Below are 14,449 nucleotides of genomic sequence, written 5' to 3'. Positions count from 1 at the left end.
GCTATGCATAATGAAACCATCCATATAATTAATTTTGATTTTTAACAAATCAAACACCCTAAAAGTATTTTTTTTTTTTTTATGACATGTGTGTTATGGAGGCTCGATTGGCATGGGTAAGGCTTAGAGCAACATAGCTTGCCCAAATTATCTTATTACATGTAATACCCTAACAACTACACATACCAGGCAACGTAGGATGCATTTTTGTGAGTTGTTAACAAGTGATAATTGTACAAATTGATGATATTTACCTTCAATTTGTGATGATTAATATGATTTAATTAATTGAATTTTCATTATTGTAAATCTTGAAAATTCAAAATGAGAAAAAAATAATAAAATTGGACTTTTTGTGAATAAAACATATAAAAGGGTGAAGGAACAATTATGAAACAACTTTAAGAAAAGACTAAAGAAAGAAATTTTTCCAACAAAAAAGATTGAACTCAAGATCTATACCTTTTGATGAGAGGCTTTGGCCACAATGCACAACTTATTGATCTAGTTATGTCACTAGTCTAGTCAATTCAAGTCCAATGGGTCTATGAATTTCTAGAAATTGGAACCCATTAAGGCTTAGGTTAATTTAAACTAGTTCAACTAGACACTCCCATTCGGGTAACACCAATAATTTTCTAATTCTAAAATTTTCATTCAATATGTATTCGTTTGATGTGGTGAGGGCACAAAATCGTTGATCTTTTCCTTGTGTATCCCGAAGAAAAAGTTTTATAATTTTGTGCTCATGCCACGTTAGTCGAGTTCAAAATCTTAAAGTCAGAAAATCAAGACTTTTCAGGTAAACGAATTTCCAAACTTTGAAAATTAATTTTTGTAATCTAATTCAACCATCCAAGATTAGAATCTAACAATCCTAGCCTTTGTCCTTGCTTGATTGATGTTGAACATGAGATAAGACAAATCAATGGCTAGATCATAGAGTACAAGAGATGCAACTACTGTAGCTTTTCCAAGAGATGGGGCCACAAATTTCATTTTAGAATCCATGCCACGTGGTGTGAATGTAAGAATCGTCTCTGCTTTTCCTCTATAATAATAAACTAATAGGGGAGGCTGTAAGCATCAAAAAACGCTTCTACGTTATGGAACCTTGCAAACGTTCCTCCGTAGTTGTTACGAATTTCTAACAAATCTACGCGGTTTTGTAAAATCCAAGCCAATCTTCCCTTCTAAGTTCTTCCACGAAACGAAAATTAAAAATCAATTTTTAAAAATATCTGCCTAGAAAACGCGGCAACTCTTCTAGAGTTTTTAGATTTTCGATTTTTGTAGAGTTGGGAGAGTGAGAAAGGAAGAGAGACCCAGCCGTCTTTGTTCTTTCTTCCTTGAAATCGCGATTTCTGAAAAAAAGAAAATTCCTGAAATGAGAATTGGGTGATTTTTATTATTGTTTTTCTTTTGATGAGAAAGTTTAATTTTTTTAGTGATGTTGGGATGAAAATTGAGGATTTTAACCATTTGGGTCTACTTAATTCCTCATAAAATCGAAGAATTGAAGCAGAGAGTGGTAATTCTTCTCTATTTTCTTTAGGGTTTATTTAAAAACAATTCAAGGGGTTTATTGGGTTTGAAGCTAAACTCGTGTTTTTAAGGATTAATGGATTGTTTTTTGGTTTAAAAATCGTATCTTTTGCTATTTATGGTGATGGGTTTGATTCATGTTCATGAACCGACGGCGAATCTGTTGAGTTTTCTTCAAGATTAAATCAAATTAAATAGAAAGAGAGAAGAACAAGAGAAGAAAACTTATACTTGTAATGTAGGAATGATTGAATCCTTTTTATTGGGTTCTGTCTGCCAAATTTGAAGGATTCCTTTGCTTTATCATCTATTTTCATTGTTTCAGGATTTTCAGCTTCTATTTTTTTGAATTTTTTATTTATTTTTCGCTATAAAAGACTGATTCTTCCTTTGGAAGAGTTTCTAATTACTTAGTTGTTTCTTTCCCTAAAAATCAAAATTAGCTGTAAAAAATCCAAACGTCAAAAATAGAATTCTTGTGGTCCGATTTGTCCTCCTCTCCTCCCCTTTTAAAAGCAAAGCAACCCATCAATCTCTCTCTCTCTCTCTCTCTACTCTCTCTCTCTCTCTCCCCCTCTTTCTCTCTCTTTGTTCTGTGGGTGAGGAGAGGGAAATAAGGAAGAATCTTTCTGTCTCTCTCTCTGAAACAATGGTTTCTGAGAGAGGTTCAATGCAATCAAACCTCAAACGATTTCTCGACAGTACAACACCGATTGTCCGGTCCAAGAATCTATCAAAGGTCTGTGAATTATCAATCTGATCTTATTCTACCATTCTTATTTATTTTATTTTATTTTGGAGAATTAATGGTTTTATTTATTTATTCATTTTTAATTTTTTTCATCGTAGATTGCCATTAGTAACCTTAATCAGCTTTGGCATCCTTGGGAGAGAGAAACCGTCGAATATTTCACATTGGGAGACTTATGGAATTGTTATGATGAATGGAGTGCTTATGGCGCTGGAGTCCCAATTGTATTAAACGATGAAGAAGAAACCGTTGTTCAATACTATGTTCCTTATCTTTCTGCAATTCAGATCTCCACAAGCAATAAAACCTTAACTAGTTTTCGGTAACGTTTCAATTTGCACTATTAGTTTGTTAGTTGGATCAATTTCATTTAAGTTTCATGATTTAGTGTATAATTCTGGTTTAAGTACCAAATTTGTAGGCAAAATTAGGTAGCATTGATTTCAGTTAATTCTTTTACTTTCTTTGTTTCTATTTTTTTTTCTTTGTAGACCTTTTTCTCCTTAATCGTGACTTCGGAAAATTGTTGTTTTTAGATACTTGGAAGTACTCATTTGGCCTCTTGTATCAAGAATTGTTCTTTGTTTCTGTTCTTCACTTTGTAGACCTAGACATGGGCAAATTGATCTTTTAGATACTTGAAATGGTCATTTGGCCTGCAATATCAAGAATTGTTCTTTGTTAATTTCTGTTCTTCGTTTTGTGGACCTTTTCGCCTTCGTCATGCCTATCAGGCATGGGCGAATTGTTCTTTTTTGGTATTTGAACTACTCATTTGGCCTGACCCCGACCCCACCACAACCCATGCTTCATTAATCAATTTTTTTTAATGGGTATCTATTATAATTACTATATCGTGAACGTGGTAATCCTGATTTCGATGATTAATGCATTTTATCTCTATTTAAAGACTCAAATATATATGTGGGTCCTTGTAGATGTATCAAATCCATATGAGTTTAAGTGTATTAAGAGAATTTGATGGGTTTTCAGGGAAGAGACCGAGATGGGTGATTGCGAGACAAGGGATTCATTTAGTGATTCCTATAGTGATGAGAGCGAGAACGAGAAGTTGTGGAGATGGGATGGTGGTTCTTCTGAGGAAGGTGGATTAGAACAAGAGAACCTTTGGCATCTCAATGATAAGTTGGGCTACCCCTATTTTCAGTACTTCGAGAGATCAGCTCCTTATGGAAGAGTCCCTCTCATGGATAAGGTATCCCTACAACTCCATTTTTCTCTCGTACTAGCTATAACCATTGTTACCAAGTTTCATAAACTAATGCTAATTTTACAAATTATACAAATATCATTCCCTTATTGTTAGTAAATTTCTTCAAATTCAATGTTTCTTTTTTTTTTTTTGCCAAAAAAAAATTAAGGAATTTTTCCATCTTTTATTTTTCTGTTTGTTTACTTAGATCAGCTTTTGGAGCAATTTTGTAAGAGATAAATGTCATTGAAATTTTTGTTGCTTATTCTCTTAATATAATTTCTATATAATTAAAAAAATATATTGAACTTGGAAGTATCGTTTGTCAATTGTAGGCATCTGAGTTTTAATGAATCTTTTGACTTTCTAAAAGCAAATTTCTTATAGCCATTTCTTTTGTAAAATTATTGGTGTTGTTATCTATGATTTAACTTTATTCTATGCTTCTTTATCTTGATATTTAAATAGAACATTTCTTTCTTTTTGGAATTTTTTTTTTCTTTTGGATTCTGAATTTGATATAGAAATTGATATTTTTTGTTTGTGATTTAATTCTGCATTTTGAGGCTTTATCTCATCTTTGGTTATAAAAATTATGTTACCAAAGAAAATATGAGATGACTCATTTATGGTTGGGTCATTTGGCTTTAAATTCGTACCTTTATATATTTCGTAAATATCAATGACCTCAATTTTCCTATTTTTTGTTTCAGATCAATGGGTTAACTCGAAAGTTTCCTGGATTAATGGCTTTAAAAAGCGTGGATCTTTCTCCAGCTAGCTGGATGGCAGTTGCTTGGTATCTCTCTTGCTCACTCGCTCTCTTTGTTGGGTGTTTATGGTTTAGGTGATGTGACATGAAGGGTACTATAGTGAATTTGCTATAATTGAATGCCCCTAACTAGTAGAATATGTATTGATCACAAATCATCGTGATTGCCCGATTAATTTGTGATTGGAAGTCACCAAAGTTGGGCCAATCGATTAATTTGTGGTACCATCTTAAACACTCAAGTACATATAATTTCATGTTGAGCCTTGTAGAAATAAAAACATTTCGTTGAAATATATCGTAATTCAATACCATGGGAAATGAGTAAGTGTTTGATGTTATTTGATTAATTCTTCAGGTATCCAATTTACCATATCCCAATGGGGAGAACTGTGAAAGACTTGTCTGCATCCTTCCTCACTTACCACACCCTTTCGGCTTCCTTCCAAGGTATCTTTATTTATTTCATTTTATTTCCCTTATTTGTTTCCTTTTTTCATTGTTTTCTTTGTATATGTGCATCATCAATATTGATGTCGTGCAGATATGGATCTCGAAGAAGAAATTGGTATCGACAAAAGGAAGAGAAAGGAAGGTGAAGGTGTCGCTCTCCCTCCATTTGGCCTAGCCACTTATAAGATGCAAGGAAGGGTATGGCTCTCGGCCGAGAATGGTCGGGACCAAGAAAGGTGGTTGTCACTATTGAGCGCAGCAGATTCTTGGCTAAAGCAGCTAGGGGTCCAACACCATGATTTCAACTACTTTACAGGGATTCGACATGGCTGAAAGTGCACCGACTTTCGTTTTGTTGAAATTGGTGTGACCACATACACAAAGAAAGTAGAATCGAATGTGATTGTTGTGGTTCCTTTTGTTTAAGCTGTTGATTCCTCTCTTTTGGAGTCGGGCTCAACATTGGGCTCGGCCCAAATGTGATTTAATGAGAGATTGTATCATAGAGCTTAGATTATTTTGGTTGGCCGGCAGGCAAGGAATATGGGCTTTAAACAATTTTGGGGAGATGGGTTGGGTGATAAGTTTTTTGTGCTCTCTAAGAGGTCTACCGTTTTGGGGGTTTAAATGTGTTCGGTTGGGGAGATAAGGGTTCTCAAGATATCAACTTTTATGGATGAACTTTCTTTTTCTATGAAGCTTTTATGTATGTATACAAGAGCCAACTAAATGATTACATGTGTAGTAGGATTTACCTTCCACATTTATTAGGCACATTAGACATGTTTCTATCCATTAAAATTCTAGACATGGTTGCCCATACTTTTAGAATTTAAAATCTTATTTTGTAATACATTTACAAAAAATAACTTTAATATTCACTTGTACATAACACTAACATTATTTAAAAGGTTAGGATTGGGTGACTCATGGAAAAAACACACAATTTCTACCACTTAAATACAAAATCCAAAGGTTGAGATTTATCCTTGAGATAAGTATTTTCAAGATGTATGTTATGGGGATATGTATAAGTCTTGACTGTTGGATTTTGTGTTAGTTGGGATTATTGTGTTTCCTCATGAATCACTGGAACCCGATCCTATTTAAAATTGGGGCTGCTAATGGATTGTAATAGGTATGGGCCTTGCATCCTACTTTTGTTAGTCAAGCACCCATCTTCGTAATGAAACTTGACGTGCTTTGGGTAGAATGAAATCTAATGTGCTTTATGCTCGCATTTTGACGAGCTATTTCTACTTCATGTGACAAATATTTTGCTTCTTATTCATTACTTAGTTCTCTTTTGTGCCAATCTCTGCCCATGCATAAGGGCAATAGCATTTGTCTCTGTCTTATATGCTTTTATCTCCATGGAGTAGTGCCTTAGTGAATGTTTTTTCTTTCTTGAGCTAATTTTTTTTTCCTCTCTCTCTCTCTTGAATAGACGATTCTTTATTTATATTGTCAATAATTACAGATAAATTATTTCAAATGTCTTAATGGATCCTATTTGAATCCTTTCCGAACCATTGACAGCTCTATTAAACACCTACTCATTAAGAAGTGATATCTTCTTTGATTTGACTTCCTTCCTACTATCTATTATTAATTTTTGAATCCCAATATGTGGTGACTCACTAGCCTTTATGAGATGTTTTTACAATTTCAATTTAAAATAAGAAAAGTTTATTCACACACACACACACACACACACACAAACTCTAAGGACCCCGTATGTTTTTTAGGGGCACCTCTAAAATAAATAAAAAATTGTGGGCACTCTATGTCAAGGGCACCCCTCTTATCCTCCAATTTCGACGACTAAAGTGAGAAGAAGGAGGAGGAGGAGGAGGAGGAGAAAAATAATAATAGAGAGGGGGTGAGAGAGATTAGAGGAAGGGGAGCAAGAAATCAAAGAAGAAGATTTCGGTTTGTGGGCAAGTGAGGGTACGCCCTCTTGGGTGGCCCCTAAAGCATTAATGCTCGTACATATCGAACTCACGACCTACAAACATTAACCGCTTATCGATCCGATCTCTATAGTAATTGTTTGTAACAAATTCATTCCATGAAATTCCCTATTTTTGTTCCAAAAATCCATAATATTCAACCTCTCTAAATATCCTATCTTGTTCACGGGGTGTAATAAAAAGTTGAAGGATTTTGCAAAATATCGAGGGATTTTGGAAGATATTGAATGTTTTAATAATCTCTCAAAGAAGACCATGGTCAAGGGACAAGTCATCAATCTGAAAACAATGGCATCTCAAACTTTCTCCAAAAATCCAAAGTACACCTAGAGGTTAGATCAAATATGGACGCATGATTGATATTTCAGATTGAAAAAGATTAAGATCCAAGTTATTAAATGTGATTCATATTGAATTTGAACATTTGACTTTAGATTTAAAAGGTATAAAATCTGATCTACTTTGCTTCATTTGGACCGTTGTTTTTACCAGGTATAAAACCATTTTAAGTGTGATTTTTAGTACTTTGTAGGTTCTGAAGGAAATTTGAGATTTTTTGGGCCTGACAAGGCATATGGATATTTTGTTCATTTTTTAAAAAGTCCAAGATATTTAGAAAACAAATTACTTTAGTCCAAAATCTAATTTTCTTTTCAGTCTTAAATGGTTATTTAAAGTGGAAACTGGTCTCCAGTTGCATTCCTCAAACACGACTCAAAAACAATATGAAATTAGTAGATTTTGGTCATAATAGCGTCAACCCTTTAACACGATTAGTAAATGAGTCTAGCTGGGTTAGGGAAGTCAACCCGCTTAATTCATTTTGACATATTTAGTTTTTCTGTCATTGATGTGTCGTATTAAATCATGAAATATAGAATGTATCTCAAATATCAATAATTATTTAAGGGATTTTTTAATTATCCATTTTTGTGTTATAATTTCGTAGAACTTTTTGATAATATGTTTTTTCAAATTTTATAAAATCTAGATGGTGTTTTAAGATATTTATCCATTTTCTTTTTCTTCTTTTGTCCTCCTTTTAATTGGTTGTGATACATTTATTGCAGTAAAACTTAGTTTATGGTTTGTGATACTTAATTTATGTTATTAGATATTGGTTTATGGTTGTGACTTTATTTTTAATAATGACATTTTAGTTTTGGTGATGGATATGACACTAATTTTTTTTTTTCAATTAAGAGTATGTTTGATTGCACATGGAAAATAAGGTGGAAAATCAATTTCCATGGAAAATGACATTTTTCATGTGTTTGATTACACATGTCCATGAAAATTTATTTTCCACTCCAATCAAAAACTCCATCCAATCATGGATTTCACTTTCCCACCCATATGGCATATGGGTGGAAAAGTGAAATTCATTTAAATTTTTCATCCCAAAAATATATTCTTCTTCTTCATCTCAATCTCACCATCGTCGTCGTCATCACCATTGTCGGCCACAACAAAATAATAGTCTTCAAAATTCTTAGATTTCAAAAATCCTCCATTGATGAAATTCTCCTAAAATCACATTTATTTCTCTCTTTAAAGAGAACATTTGGAGAAGATGTCGAAGAACCAAGGACATTACCCAACTCTCTCTGAAGAGAGCATTTGGAGGAAAAGAAATGGATTCAGTGATTTCTAGGAGAAGTGGAAAAAATGAAGTGCAATCCTTAAAAATTAAGAATAGTTATTGAATAATGATTTTCTAAGTAGAAAGCTTTCACTTGGCTGACTTGGCATGGAAACGGAACCACAAATCTTTTTCCTCCAGATATACAACGACACATTATGGTAATGTGCAGTTGTGTATCCCAAGGAAAAATATATATATGATTCCATTTCCGTGCCACATCAGTCAAGTATTGACCGGACAAGTATGCTCTTATTCTTAAAAGGATATTACTTCTTATATCTTATGAATAAGTATATAAACACCCCACAAATTAATAAACCCATACCATAGCTAAATTATTTTGTCTTATATGGGTTAAAAGTTTTGGAATGAGTTGATTTTTGGCGAGGATGATCTCTACAATGAGGAAATCATCCTCACAAAAAATCAGCACATCTTGAAACTTCTAACCTTATCAAAACAAGTTCAAGAACCGTAAATTATCCCTTTAAAAAAAAAATAAAAAATTATTTTTGACGAGTTAGAAATTTCAAAATAGACTGATTTTTGGTGAGGATGATCTCTAGACCATATAGACCATCCTCACTAAAAATTTGCTCATTCCCAAAACTTTAACCCATATAAAACAAAACAAAAAATGGCTATAGTGTGGGTTCCCCTTATTAATTCATAGGGTGCTTTTATAATTGCACATCCTTCATTTCCATCGAAAATTATTCATCCAAAATTAAGTTCTTTTAAAGTTGATTTCAAATTTTGGTGACTTGTATGACATTATTATTTTTAATTTGAAATTTGTGGGCTTTTATAAATAGAAATTATTATTTATAAATTGAAGATTTGAATATTATTTATTATTTAAAAATAAATTATATTTTAATTTTATAAGAAATAATATATTTTATTGTGTTTGATAATAAATAAGCATTTGAAACATGCAAACAATGTATAATATGATTGTAAGGGTAACAAAGACAATTTACCAGTTTCAGTAATGTGTAACAAACATGATTCAGCATCTAAATAAACAACTTTTTCAGCACTTAAATTCAGCGCTTATAAGTTTCAGCGCTTAATGCTATTTAGCACTTATTTTTTTCAGTTTAACAAACAGCACCTTAGAGTCATCAAATTTCTCTCCTCCTCCATTAATTTGACACTTTTGATGAGTCACAAAAAATAAAAAAATTGACGCCTTGATCCATCTTCACATTGGAGAAGGTGTGGTAATGGAATGAAGTCAATTAGAAGTAACATGACTTTCACTCTGAAGAAGCCCATAGGCCTAACTCATCCTCACAAAACCTGTTTGTAAGGTGACAATTGCCCAAGGTCATGATACTCAGGTAGTGTGGGACTATTGCTTACACTCCCCCTCATGTGTAACATGTCTCCTACATCCCTGCGGTTACCCACTCTTATACCATGTAAAAACCCAAGGTCATGATACCCAGGAGATTTGAGACTATTGGTTACACTCCCCCTCACGTGTAGTATGTCTCCTACATCCAAATTCCAAGTTTAATTAGTTAATAGAAATGGGTGGAACTTCTTGGGACTTAGATACATTTCAATTGATCTATGAAATCACTATGAATCCTTGTATAATGTGGTGACAATTATCTTTTGAAGGTGCCATTTGCATAGCCTTCATGAAAATGGCAAATTATGGTTTGCCGACTAATATCCAACAAATCAAAGTCTTTGAAAGATGGTTTAGTAGGATATCAATGTGCATGGTGTGCTATTACAAAATTGGATAGAATACATCGTGCATCAACATAAACACAAACCATTATAGTTTGAGTCATGATAATACGACTCACTAGGTAGCATACTCAATTGAGTCCCTGACGTGACAAATTCCGGAACCGTAGATCTGTATGCCTTGGGATACAGGATTGCACTTCCCCATAAAAAAAATAGATCCCAAGGGAGCTGTGTATCCCGATCTAGGCGTACAGATCTATGGTTCCCAAACTTGTCGACATTAGGGAGTCGATTTAGTATGCCATGTGGCGAGTCATAATATTAGGACTCTCCTAGTTTTTAAATGGTTATTTATTAATAATGTATGATTATATAGGATCTACTTAACCTAAGCTTTTCCTCCTAAAGAAGAAAAAAAGAATATAAGAGAATTCACATTACAAATAAAAAATAAAAATTATTTTTACTCATTATATTTCCATGTTTAAATTTCAAAACTAACCCTTATTTCCATAACTATTTTGAAGTGAGAATCTAAGATTTGAATGTTCTAAACCACCAGTTCAAAGTTTAAATGAGATTCTTCAAAGGCTGGAACCTCGACTCAAACTTGAAAAACCAATCGAGTCAAGTTGATTTGGTGAGTGGTGACACTTGAATGATTAAAATAGTAGTAAAAGAAATATATTGATCTTGATGAGAAACCATTCTCGAGCTCTGAGAGGCAACCCATTATTTGTTAATGAGGTTCCTTGGAGAGATTTTTTTTTTTTTAATTTCATTTCTCAATTTTCCAATAAAGCAACTTTACATCACTAACCTTGTGGTCTCCATGTACATTTCAATTAAGAACAGACAATCAAACACAAAGTTCTCCACCCAAACCATTCTTGAGTTTTGTGAGCCAATTTGTTATTATATTTATATTATTGTTGATGATATGGAGACGATTAAGAATTGTTGATGACACATAAGACATTTAGAAAAGAAAAAGAAAATAAATTTTTATTGAATCATGACCAAAGTTGTACAAACCACTGAAGAGGATTACAGAAGGAATCAATTACGTGTGAGGAGAGCTAGCAAGCTTCCTTATTATTTCTCCTTCACAAAGAACAAATAAATCACTAACTACAAAAAAGAAACTAAAAATTAAAATAAAAAACGTATCAATCAAGAAGATTACAAGAGTGAACAAGTGCCGATGAATTATTTTCTTTATTTGCTGCCGTCTCCATTAGAACAAAGCTTTGATGAGATGAGTTAATTAATTTGTTTATTAACAACTAAATTTTTTTTTTTTTTTTTGAATCACTGAAGAATTTATCATGAGTTCTTATTTTTGCGTCGGTAGGCACGTTCTTGCTCTACCTCGATCAAGCTCTGCACCACAATATTTGTACTTCTTGTCACCAGATCAGACCAGTTCCTGATCATCAAAATAAAGATTAAATCAAACGGTCATAAATGCAAGAAGTGATATCAAATATTTATTGAATATAAATGAGGACCAAATTACCTATCTATGCATATTAATTCTTTATTTATATAAAAAAAAGTGACATGTGTTATATAATCTCTAAATTTTATACTGTAGAGCATAGTTTTAAAACTCAAAAATTGATTTGAATAGTATATCCATCTAGAATGGTCCAAGATTCTCAAGTTGATTAGAACCAGTCAAATAAATAAAGATATTATATTTAATAATACTTTAAATTAAATAATAGTGATATTTATTTTTACAGTCGAAAATTCGCACTGGGTTTGTACTCATCTGACATGGCAAGGGCACAGATTTCTTGTTTATTTTGAAGAGAAAGATCTACGATTCTGTGCCATTGTCATGTTAATTACGTACAAATTAATTGGCTGAAAATTTCCGGGTCAAAATATCATGACTCTATAAACTTTGTGAGACATCAGAAAGTCATGAGAGTTGAATTCAGGTCTATGCTATCTCGGACCATGAACTTTACAAACTAAGTTTGTTGGTAACTTCAAATAATATTTATTCTTCACTTTACAAAAATATTAAATATAGTATGAAAAGTTCTTAATGGGTGCATTATCGAGTTGACTCAGATGTTTCTCCAATGTTAACTCAGTCAAATTGGTTGTGTCAATATTCAAGACTGATTCATCTCAAATCAAATTGAGTCAAGCTACTCGACTTGTCGGAGTTTTGTTTCGACTCTTACGAGTTCTAAAACTATGCCCACGCTGTAATACGTGCAGGCAATATAGATGTAACGAAGATACTAGTCTCAATCAAGGTTTGAGGGAGTGTAACAAATGTACAGCTGAGATGTGAAGATATTCATAGGGATTCCCAATTGAAGCTAATCCCTAGAGAATCTGTATTTAGCTCTCATCTCAGCCGTGCGTTTGAAAATCTACCTCAAACGTTGTTTGTTGCAAAATAGCAAAAATAAGGTGCACCATCTTACCCAGTTTGGGAATCGAATGCAAGCCCTACAGTATACTTTGCCTCTTCAAGTGCCCACCTAAACCTCCACATCTCCTTCGCTGGACACTTTCGATTATCCAACACTCGAAGCTGCGAAGGCTTGACGTCGCAAAAGATGGGTATAACCTTCTTGTTGCACTCCATCATGAGAGCCAATTCATGGAGACAAAAATAAGAATCACAATAATTGGGCGAAAACACAGCAACCCCAACCTTACATTCCTTTATTGCTGTATCAATTTTATCGAAAAGCTTGTCCCCAGGTTTCATATTCTGGTTGTCAAGAAATGGTCGAAGATTAAGTTGTGCAAGGTTGTCGTAAAGCAACCCCGCCACGCTCCGCTTTGTGTCAATCCCTCTATGGTTGATGAACACATTGCATGATTGGTTCATCGACCGTAGAAGTTGACGACTTGCCTTCTGCATCATTTTTTTCTTTTTTTTGAAAAGATAACTAGAATAAAAGACGTGACTCTAGACAAAATTAAATGAACGAATAAGATTTTTCTATTCGATCTTAAATAAATCTTCGAAATAAGATTTTGATAGTTCTAATTGTAAGAGTTAAAAATGAAGAATAGTGGTGAGTTTGGTAGGATTGTGGGAAGGAGGGCTTTGCTTTATAAGGAGTTAGAAAGACTGTATGAATTTATAACGGTTATAGGTTTGATTTTCAAGGTCCAATTTCTGAAGTGAGGATTGGTCCCCAAGATCGCGTGCTTTGATTTGAAAGGATGTTTGAATTTCTAAGCTTTTTGTTTTTTAATGTTTTATTAGAATTATTTGGACTATATTGAACCTTCAAATACGTTTGGTACGTTAGTTAATTTTATACCAATAGATTCAGCTCGGGAAGATTGTAGAGTTGAGTCAACTCTCCAACCCGCTACTTGACTAGATCAAAGTATACAATTACCAGGTAATTTTGATATAACCCCCTGGACTTTTATGAATATTTGAGATTCCCATCTTTTCAAACTGGGGACATACACCTACCACGACTTACTGCCAAAAACTATTGATTTATTCCAATTTTACATTTATAACTTCCAATGTAGCAACTTTCTCTTTCCTTTCTTTTGTTTCTATTTTTCTTTATATCGTTTATCTTTTCTTTTTTGTTTGCTTTGATAAAACCAAAGAGAAGATATTTCCTTTCTTCTTCTTTTTTATTTTTCCATATTTTACATGTGTATGTAGGGGTGTGAACCCATGCATCTTCGTTTGATCGATTCAAAATTTGTAGTTTTTGTTAAAATTCAACACCAGTCCAAATTGGAAAATCCCACATTTATTGTCCAAGCCCAATAGTTATTTATAGCCCAATTTCTAGAATCTTCCTAGAAAAAACTCTAGATGTCTTTAGATAAGAGAAAAATAGAAGATTCTAGAATTATAGATATTTTGGTAGAAAACTTTAGACTAATAGATATTTTTAGAAAGTTCTAGATGACAAAATTGTAAACACTAGATTAAGAATGTGTTGGCACAATCCTAACCATTAGTTAAGGAGGTGCCACTAGTATAAATAGGGGTGAGTCCTCTCATTTTGTAATCAAGAAGTGAGAAACAAGTTGTGAGAAATAAGTTGTGAGAAATAAGTTGTGAGTAAGAGGTCTTGAGAGATTGTAAAAAGTGTGAATGTTTGTAAAAGTGTGTTTTTCTTAATAGAGTGTTATTTTCTTCTTCAACTTTTGAGTGATATCTTTATTGAGGGTATAGTACAAGTAAATTATTTACTTATTTATATCCAACATTTGAGTATTTAGAATCAAGTACTCTATATTTTCCTTAACAATTGGTATCAGAGCGAGGTTGCCAAGGATCGATTTTGGTGGAGTTATCTTGAGTCGTGGGGAGTTTACTACTCTACAAGATCGTTAGTCAAGTTTGTTCCGTTCAGTCGAAGCTCTGTCA

General features: G+C 33.2%; 2 protein-coding genes across 2 annotated transcripts; one reads left to right on the top strand and one right to left on the bottom strand.

The window, feature by feature from the left end:
- Window positions 1-1,118: 1,118 nt before the first annotated feature.
- Window positions 1,119-5,508, top strand: LOC147390390 (uncharacterized). The gene is made up of 6 exons (XM_086459821.1): window positions 1,119-2,284; window positions 2,395-2,618; window positions 3,290-3,512; window positions 4,223-4,308; window positions 4,640-4,731; window positions 4,826-5,508. Exons 1-6 carry the CDS (start codon window positions 2,195-2,197, stop codon window positions 5,065-5,067), a joined length of 957 nt encoding a protein of 318 aa, XP_086315947.1. The 5' UTR covers window positions 1,119-2,194; the 3' UTR covers window positions 5,068-5,508.
- Window positions 5,509-11,388: 5,880 nt separating this feature from the next.
- On the bottom strand, window positions 11,389-12,958 carry LOC147390389 (putative 2' cyclic ADP-D-ribose synthase BdTIR). Its single transcript, XM_086457865.1, has 2 exons — window positions 12,513-12,958; window positions 11,389-11,491 (listed from the first exon to the last, which is right to left on the bottom strand). Exons 1-2 carry the CDS (start codon window positions 12,956-12,958, stop codon window positions 11,389-11,391), a joined length of 549 nt encoding a protein of 182 aa, XP_086313991.1.
- Between the last annotated feature and the right edge of the window lie 1,491 nt (window positions 12,959-14,449).

Source organism: Akebia trifoliata, chromosome 11 (assembly GCF_017979445.1).
Source record: "Akebia trifoliata isolate Shusen 1 chromosome 11, ASM1797944v1, whole genome shotgun sequence".
Lineage (NCBI taxonomy): Eukaryota > Viridiplantae > Streptophyta > Magnoliopsida > Ranunculales > Lardizabalaceae > Akebia > Akebia trifoliata.
The sequence above is the reverse complement of the archived record's forward strand: the minus strand, read 5'-3'. Positions and strand labels throughout refer to the sequence as shown.